The 9,251-nt window shown below is 43.3% G+C and overlaps 1 protein-coding gene across 1 annotated transcript in view; it reads right to left on the bottom strand.

Annotated features, from left to right (window-relative positions):
• Positions 1-4,820: 4,820 nt before the first annotated feature.
• Positions 4,821-9,251, bottom strand: part of TMEM156 (transmembrane protein 156) — a 199,499-nt gene continuing 195,068 nt past the window's right edge. Inside the window, exon 7 of the mRNA XM_078678334.1 lies at positions 4,821-5,797. Coding sequence (XP_078534460.1) covers positions 5,733-5,797 — 65 coding nt within the window. The 3' untranslated portion in view covers positions 4,821-5,732. The remainder of the gene's footprint in view (positions 5,798-9,251) is intronic.

The raw sequence follows: 9,251 nt of genomic DNA, 5'->3' as shown, positions 1-9,251 counted from the left end.
AACAAGGAGATCGTGCACTTCGATCCGGTTTAATTGTTTAATTAACAACGCATGCACAAATGACTACTAGAGTGTTCTGAGTGTCGCGCATGCGTTTTACAGCCCAGAACGAGGGCAGGCAGAGAGCGATGTGCTCTCTTGTTAATAACTGTCCCCGGGTTACCACTACACAGGGTGAGGGTGTTAGTTAGAAAAACAAGCATTTTCAATGCAATAGGTCTCGCATTAGGAAAGTGTGAGCTATTGGTATTGTAAATGAAAATGTTTTAAAATATGTGTTGGCTTTGAAAATCTATAAATTAATAGCATTGTTATTCACAAAGCCAATAGCTTACACTTTCCTAATGCGAGTCCTATTGGCTATGGCAATGCTTGTTGGTAGCAAGCAAGTACAGTGCTGTTGTGGTGCTGATTGATGATGTGGTTGGGCTGAGTGATGTGGTGGTGTATTAGAGTGGTGTGGTGGTGTCCCAGAGTGATGTGGTGGTGTCCCAGAGTGATGTGCTGGTGTCCCAGAGTGATGTGCTGGTGTCCCAGAGTGATGTGCTGGTGTCCCAGAGTGATGTGTTGATGTCCCCGAGTGATGTGGTGGTGTCCCTGAGTGATGTGGTGGTGCCCCCGAGTGATGTGGTGGTGCCCCTGAGTGGTGCCCCTGAGTGATGTGGTGGTGCCCCTGAGTGGTGCCCTTGAGTGATGTGGTGGTGTCCCTGAGTGATATGGTGGTGTCTCCGAGTGATGTGGTGGTGTTCCCGAGTGATGTGGTGGTGTCCCCGACTGATGTGGTGGTGTCCCCGAGGGATATGGTGGTGTCCCCGAGTGATGTGGTGGTGTTCCTGAGTGATGCGGTGGTGTCCCTGAGTGATGTGGTGGTGTCCCTGAGTGGTGCCCCTGAGTGATGTGGTGGTGCCCCCCAGTGATGTGGTGGTGCCCCTGAGTGCTGTGGTGGTGTCCCTGAGTGATATGGTGGTGTCCCCGAGTGATGTGGTGTTGTTCCTGAGTGATGTGGTGGTGTCCCTGAGTGATGTGGTGGTGTCCCTGAGTGGTGCCCCCGAGTGATGTGGTGGTGCCCCTGAGTGCTGTGGTGGTGTCCCTGAGTGATATGGTGGTGTCCCCGAGTGATGTGGTGGTTTCCCTGAGTGATGTGGCGGTGTCCCTGAGTGATGTGGTGGTGTCCCTGAGTGATTTGGTGGTGTCTGAGTGATGTGGTGGTACCCCTGAGTGGTGCCTCTGAGTGATGTGGTGGTGCCCTTGAGTGATGTGGTGGTGTCCCTGAGTGATGTGGTGGTGTCTGAGTGATGTGGTGGTGTCCCTGAGTGATGTGGTGGTGTCCCGGAGTGATGTGGTGGTGTCCCTGAGTGATGTGGTGGTGCCCCCGAGTGATGTGGTGGTGCCCCTGAGTGATGTGGTGGTGCCCCTGAGTGGTGCCCTTGAGTGATGTGGTGGTGTCCCTGAGTGATATGGTGGTGTCTCCGAGTGATGTGGTGGTGTTCCCGAGTGATGTGGTGGTGTCCCCGACTGATGTGGTGGTGTCCCCGAGGGATATGGTGGTGTCCCCGAGTGATGTGGTGGTGTTCCTGAGTGATGTGGTGGTGTCCCTGAGTGATGTGGTGGTGTCCCTGAGTGGTGCCCCTGAGTGATGTGGTGGTGCCCCCCAGTGATGTGGTGGTGCCCCTGAGTGCTGTGGTGGTGTCCCTGAGTGATATGGTGGTGTCCCCGAGTGATGTGGTGGTGTCCCTGAGTGATCTGGTGGTGTCCCTGAGTGATGTGGTGGTGTCCTTGAGTGATGTGGTTGTGTCCCTGAGTGATGTGGTGGTGATCCTGAGTGGTGCCCCTGAGTGATGTGGTGGTGCCCCTGAGTGATGTGGTGGTGTCCCTGAGTGATGTGGTGGTGTCTGAGTGATGTGGTGGTGTCTGAGTGATGTGGTGGTGTCCCTGAGTGATGTGGTGGTGTCCCGGAGTGATGTGGTGGTGTCCTTGAGTGATGTGGCGGTGTCCTAAAGTGTGAGGCTTGCAGCAGTGTCAGGCGTCCAGCAGTGAGGCGTGCAGCAGTGTGAGGCATGCAGCAGTGTGAGGCATGCAGCAGTGTGCAGCATGCAGCAGTGTGAGTAATGCAGCAGTGTGAGGCGTGCAGCATTGTGAGGCGTGCAGCAGTGTGAGGCATGCAGCAGTGTGAGGCATGAGGCGTGCAGCAGTGTGAGGTGTGCAGCAGTGTGGGGCGTGCAGCAGTGTGAGTCGTGCGGCAGTGTGCAGCATGCAGCAGTGTGAGTAATGCAGCAGTGTGCAGCAGTGTGAGGCGTGCAGCAGTGTGCAGCAGTGTGCAACGTGCAGCAGTGTGAGGCGTGTAGCAGTGTGAGGCGTACAGCAGTGCCTAAAAATGAATATTAAGCACAAGGTGAGGAACTCGGATAGCAGAAGCATTTCCTAGGAAATGCTGGAATGTATTTCTCTTAGACATCACCCTTGAATTCAAGGCCTTATGACATGATTTTGCAGATTTGCACCCTCAGCCTTCAGACAGAAATATACTCCAGTCTTGTGCCAAGCCATTACGTCATCAAGTCTCATAAAAAATATTCAAAAGTAAAAGGCAGGGCCAGGGCCAGGGCAGAGAAAATTAGTATGGCTCAAAAGCAGCTACTTTCCCCCTCCATATTCCTTTGTGTTGTGCTAGCACATGGGATTGAACTTGAATAGTGTGTGCTCAGGTGCAGTCAGTCTTACTCCCAATGACTGCCTAGCCACAGCTGATGTCACCAGAAGAGACCACACCCCTCCAAAGCATTGATCGAATCACTTTAGAGCTATCTAGATTTCAAACTCTTGTTTTAATGTACCAGACGTTTGAACTTAAAATAGTCAAATACAGCCAGAAGCAGTTTTAAATTAATGCAAAACAAACTTTCAATTCAGCACACACATGGCACTATTCACATTAAGCTAAAGGATAAAGCAAGTTCTTATAAACCCAAAAGTGTTATAACTCAGCAGCAGCATTCATCTTACCTCGTTTTGTATCCAAGATTACACTGTCAAAAAGTCTGAAAACAACAAATTTGTATGTGTAAGTATGCTGATATCAATAAGTCATGATCATGGACTAAGGCGGCTCTTATTGTTCTTACTTGTAATCAATTCAGGGGATATTCACGACTGTGGTGATGAAGGGATAATCGGTGTTTTCTTTCTGGAAGGAAATAGGGTAGAATGGTACATTTTAATCTGGTGCCTTGCAACCGTGCAGGCCTATTTACATGACTATAAAGCTTAACTGATCCGTTGAATGTACCTTATATCCAAGCAGTCTTTCCTCTCGGCATTGCCATGTTGTCTTTGTTACGAATCTTGTTCTCAAATGCTGCTGCTGAGTCGTTAGAGAATGGGAGGTCACTAGAACATGTTTGTAGTAAGACATTTTCCCATCCTTTTTTGTCTTTCAGAGACACTCTTGGTCCTGAGGAGAATCCCCGAATTAGGGGCGATTCGAAACGCGTAGACCATAGTTCTGGCTAGGCCAATCTGTTGAGTTGAATCCTTAATAAAATGTATAAATGTAATAAGTGTGCCAGATGGCCGTTTCTGTTTGAGATGTACATAGGATTTTGAAATTTTTGTATTTAAACACTGTTGCTTTCCCTTGAATATAAAGTGGTTTCTAAGTTGAATACCCACGGTTGGCACTGTATGAGTGGTGTGAGATTGAGTGCATGGTTGGATGTGAAGTTAAGGATTATAGATGAATGTGTCTGTCACAGTATGTTTGAAAGAGTTTTCACATTAGAGATTTTAGAGAGTGGGTGTTATTCTCAGTAAAAGGAGCTCCCTTTAAAAACTAAAAAACAAAAAACCTTTTCTAAGAAAAAATTGTTTTGCTTTTTAGATCATTCAAATAAACTGAAAGTTCATAATTTAAACAATATAAAATACACAAAAATAAAAATTTGGATTTGTAAAGAAACGGAACAAGTGGTTTCTCTAGGGCAATTGTTTTGGTCATTGCTCTTGCAGTACGTTCTTTTTGCAGTATTGGCATTTCCTTTGTTTATTCTGATTGTGGCGCGGCCTTGCTGCATTTAAGCCAGACCCTTATTGTTCTTTAGACACAACCTGATAATTGACATCTCTTTTGACCTCTCCTTAGAGTTATTGCTGTGAATGACACTTGAATCAATAACACACATTTATTTGTCCCTCCTTTTCTGTTTTGTTTTTTTCCAAAGCCTCTCACAACAAACAACAACCTTTAGAAAGAATGTGACATGTAGAAATGAATGTTTTCTCCTTTCATACATGACCAAACTTGCATTTTCTTTCCCACACAATGAACTGTAATGAACTGCTCTCCCTATGTTTCATTTGTATTACACCGGGGGAATCTCGTTTGTATTAACAGGCTTTATTAGTGTTGATCTAACAGCATTGAATCCCTAAACCAGATCCAATCTGAAGTGTCATCTACTGATTCTTTAAAAAACATGCTTGAAATTTATCTTTTTTTTATCACCCCTCACCCTACTATCATCATCAAAAACTTTAAGGTGTTCTTCCAAATCTCAAGCATTACAAAGCTATTCTATTACTAGTGTGGCAACCCTTTGAAGTATACATTTGTTCAAACCTTGTAGTTTTGAGTACAGGAGGTTTGTGTTCCTTATGAAAGAAGGCGATGCAAGGCGTGATGGCACAGACTGGTTCAACTTGGTTTCATTTACCACCTCGGAAGCCGAACTGCAGAAGTAGATTTGGGGGAAGGGAGTTGATAGTAATGCTTTGGGAAGCTGAGAAAACGGACAAACATCCTTAAAATAATACATTGCTACATATAAAATTCTAAAATTCTATTTTCAGTCTTTTTATGCAAAGGATTTACAGCATCAATGAGGAATCAAAGACCTGGAATGGCAATTTCTAAGTTTTGTTAGTTGTGACTACAAATGAATTAGAAAAGTCCGCTGGAATACATTCTTAGAACTTTCAAACTTTATAAGAAACAAAATGTTTTGGATGTTTTTCAGCACCAAGTTATTTTTTAAACAAAAACATATCAACAATCTATAGCATTGGTTTGTATTTTTTCAATAATATTAAATACATAAAGTACAGTAATATGTTTACATTAGTCTTAAATAATCCTTGTTCTTCGTTATTGAAAATGACTGTTGCTTCATGTTATACATTGACTGTAGACTTACTTGCTGAAGGTTATTTATTTTATTTTACTCTTTTGTCTAGGGTTAGGGCAACTCAGTCACTTCAAAACACTTCAAGGAGGAGGTTACAAAATGCACCTAGAAGGGTACTGAACTTAGATGAAAGAAAAATGATATCTAGAAGTCAAAGTTTGAATATCAGCTGAGAAGCAGAATGGGAGAGATGTTTCTTGCTGAATAGGAGAAAAAGTCTTTCAGGATGAAGGAAACAATTTCCAGAGGTAGGAGCCTTAAGTATGGAAGGATGACCCCCCCAAAGTGTCTGTGTAGTGCAGCGGTAAGGGCTGCAGTCAATCGTATGCGTCGGTCCAGTTAGAATTTATATCCAGATCAAAAGTGCGATTTCCATGATTTATGTCACATTACATGGTGAATAATTCACCTTGGGGAGGAGAGATAGGTGTCCTTGTCCTCTGCCGATGGTTAATTCACAGCTGGCCATACTGTACTCTGTTCTGAGTTTCCACTGTGATGCCTTTTTCGGAAGCGATCAGCACAAAGTTGTATCTGTTCCTAAATAGCGTTCTAACTAAAGACTTCCTCCAGCTCCTGCTCCGAGTAACGTATGACTGAGTTTCTTGTAGTCATCTCTGTGAAATTATGAAAACAAATGACAGAGTCAGTGGACCATAGGAAAATTCATCACAAAACTGCCAAGCAATTACTGCAAAATCCTGCTGTGCCTTTTCCTGTCATTCTTTTTAATCAGAGCAATAGTAGCACCATTACATTATGTACAAGATTGCCAAATAGTAGACTGTTTCAACACTTTGCCATTTACTCTTTCCCACAATTACTATTATATTCACCGTCCGAAAGTCGACTGACAGGTCAATTTTTGCATTTCTAAATGCCTGTCTGACAGAGCCCCTAATACACCAAATCATTAAATTAACACAATTAGGGCCAGATGTGCGTAGATTTCTTGAGATCGCAAATGGCCCAATTCACAGAATTGGGACGTTTGTGACCGCAAAAAAGCATTTTTATATGTACAGAACCCTATTTTGAGATTTGGTAAGCTGTTACCGAATCGCAAAACGGGTTAGCAATTCAGTATTAGGAAAAGGCGTGTTGAGGGCATCCCTTCGTAATAGCGACTCGCAGTGGTACGTGTGAATGTTTGTAACGGAAATGCGGCATAAAATATTCACATTTTACCGCCTACTTCAAGTAGGTGCCAACCCATTTGCAAATGGGAAGGGGGCCTCAAGGGACCCTTCCCCTTTGTCAATGGTTGTAAAAACGTTTTTAAGAGCAGGCAGTGGTCCCACGGACTACTGCCTACACTTCGAAAATTAAGAGAAAACTTTTCATTTTTGTTTTTGAAACATATTTCATTTTCCCTTAAGGAAAACGGGCTGCATTTAAAAAAGAAACATTGCTTCATTTATAAGCGATCACAGACATGGTGGTCGGCTGACCCCAGCGGGCCACCATCCCTGTGATTTTAGCGATTCCCAATGGTCCGCAAATTCTGACCTAACTCATGAATATTAATGAGGTAGATCAATTTGCGACCCACTGGGAATCACAAATAGTGCAAAACATACTGTAGAACATGACTGTTTCTGATTACTTAATTGCGAATCGCAAAACTTCGCTATTAGGTAATCACAACACAAACCTATGTGCATCTCGCTCTTATTGTGTTATGGTTTCCTCAAATTACATAGCTGCTCTGGCACTACAATGATATATACAAAGAATTAACAGAATCAAAACATCACTGCGGCTTCAGAACAGGAATGAAAGCAAATTTAGCAAGCAAGAAAGGTGATTATCTTGTTTTTCCAAAAATGCAAAGTTCTTCAAGAAATCACGGGTTGACCATTAACAAACAACAAAAACAAAACTGTTCAGCATCTACTAAAATAGGTTGAAAAGATGTTATCCCTTAAAGGCATATTTCAAGTGTGGCTACACCTACATCAACAAAGAAATGTCTACTTTATATGCAGCGTGGTTAGATAATTTAATAAACATTATTTAATGAACACCACTGAAGGGAAAACGGTGTGTTCTACAGTACAATAACAAGGGTGGTACTGTTTCTATTAATGTCACTCACATTTTACAAAGTTGAATATTTATATAAACCACGCCCACTAACAGTAGATGAGCCATTTGGGCTACTTTACCACTGCTTAAGGAAAAGAAAACTTTCTACAATGTCATATGACTAGAGAAACAAATTGTGTGCTACAAAGTCATATGTTGATACTACGCCAAAGTATATATGACATCTAGGATATACAGCCTGACAAGGTCTACTGCTATGTGGCATGAATACTTCTACTTAGTGTTGGGGGAACAACATGGAGGAGATAGCTGCTCTCAGGCAGTAAGGGACCCAGCCCAGCATTCTCAAGAATCGGTCACAAATTCATAAGTAAATGTAAACAACAGGTGACATTATCTTGTCTTAACTAAAAAAAGACACAAGCAAAACCTGTAAGTTAATCCTAGAATATTAATGTGTTACTTTTATTTTCCTTCTTACTGGGCAGTCCCTAGTTCAGATTGTCATTTGGCTCTATACATAGAATATTTCTGCAGGTTAAACTGGACATTATCCACGCCTGTACCACTGTCTTCCTGTAAGGGATAGAAAGCAATGGGAGGAAATTTCGCAGCATTTTCAGCAACCCAAAGCATACCCCGGCAACCAAGTGTACTTGGGCCTTCATGGAAAGGGTGGAAATTAAAAAGCGTCGGTCTCAGAATAGAGCCCTGAGGCACCCCCACATTCAGAAGGGGAACTACCGCCAAGAAGGGAGGAGCCCAGATGGTTTGAGAGCGGTTAGCCAAAAAAGATGCAAACCAACTCAACACCGTGCCGCCAATACCGCTGTCACTGAGTCTTTCCAGTAGTCTGGTGTGGGGCACGGTGTTGAAAGCTGCAGAGAGGTCCAGCTGCACCAAAACGGCACTGCCTCCTCTGTCCAATGCAGCTTTAATAGTTTCTGCAACTTCCAATAAAGTTGGCTCGACAACCCAACTGGCTAAAGTGCAGCAAGTCATTGGTCTCCACAAAGTTCGTTTGGCCCTTGGTGACAATTTTTTCTAGAATCTTCGAAAAGAAGGGCAAAAGTTAGATAGGTCTATAATTACATGCTACCTCAGGATCTGCTGAAGGTTTCTTCAATAATGGAAGGATGTTTGCATGTTTCCACCTGTGATGCATCAGTCCCTCCCAAAGATCCGTATTCAGAATAGTATTCACACAGGATTAATCACATCTGCTAGTGAGGATAAAACCTTTGCTGAGCAAGGGTCCGTAGGTGAGCCAGACTTCAGAATTTTCATAAACATCAGAGATTGCTCTAAGGTAATCTCAGGGTACTCCCTCAGGGAGGCCCCCTGGTACTGGAGCAGACAGCTAAATAGGGGACCTCAACACCCTCCAGTAGTTGAATTTCAAAGGAATCCTAGATCAGTTTAATTTTTTCATAGAAAAAGAGGGCCATTCGTTCTGTCCAGTCACTTTTAGGAGCAAACAGTTGGCTTATAGAGGAAGGGGAGGTGAAGTTTTTTAAAACGTTAAAGAGGGTTTTACTCTTATTCGCTGCCATATCTATTTTTGTGGACAGAAAAAGCTTCTTTGCCTCGCGTATACTCTTATAATAATTGTTCAATGCCTGTTTGTCAATCAGTTTGTATGAAGGATTATAATTCCTCCACCACTCTCTTTCACAATGTTTACAGGCTCTTTTACTGTCCCTAAGAGCCTCAGAAAACCAAGGGGCTGAGACTCGAGTAAATTTGGCAGGTCTCACACAAGAGGGGGCCAATTCAGAGGCTTGTTGCAGGATGCCGCTTAAGAGAATCGGCAGCAGTCGCAATGCCAACTGAATGGCATCGGGTGTCATCAAGTGAAATGATCTAAAACAATGATTCACCTTGGCTGTATCTAAAGGTTGAGGCCTTATGGCAATTCTACAGATTTTAAAATTGATCAAATAATGATCGGACCAGGTTAGGGCTAAAGGGGCATCCACATGAATCTGATTAGAGGAAAAAACCATATCCAGTATATGACCT

Source organism: Lissotriton helveticus, chromosome 2_2 (genome assembly GCF_964261635.1).
Source record: "Lissotriton helveticus chromosome 2_2, aLisHel1.1, whole genome shotgun sequence".
Classification (NCBI taxonomy): domain Eukaryota; kingdom Metazoa; phylum Chordata; class Amphibia; order Caudata; family Salamandridae; genus Lissotriton; species Lissotriton helveticus.
Note: the sequence above shows the minus strand (reverse complement) of the source record. Positions and strands in the feature narration are given on the sequence as shown.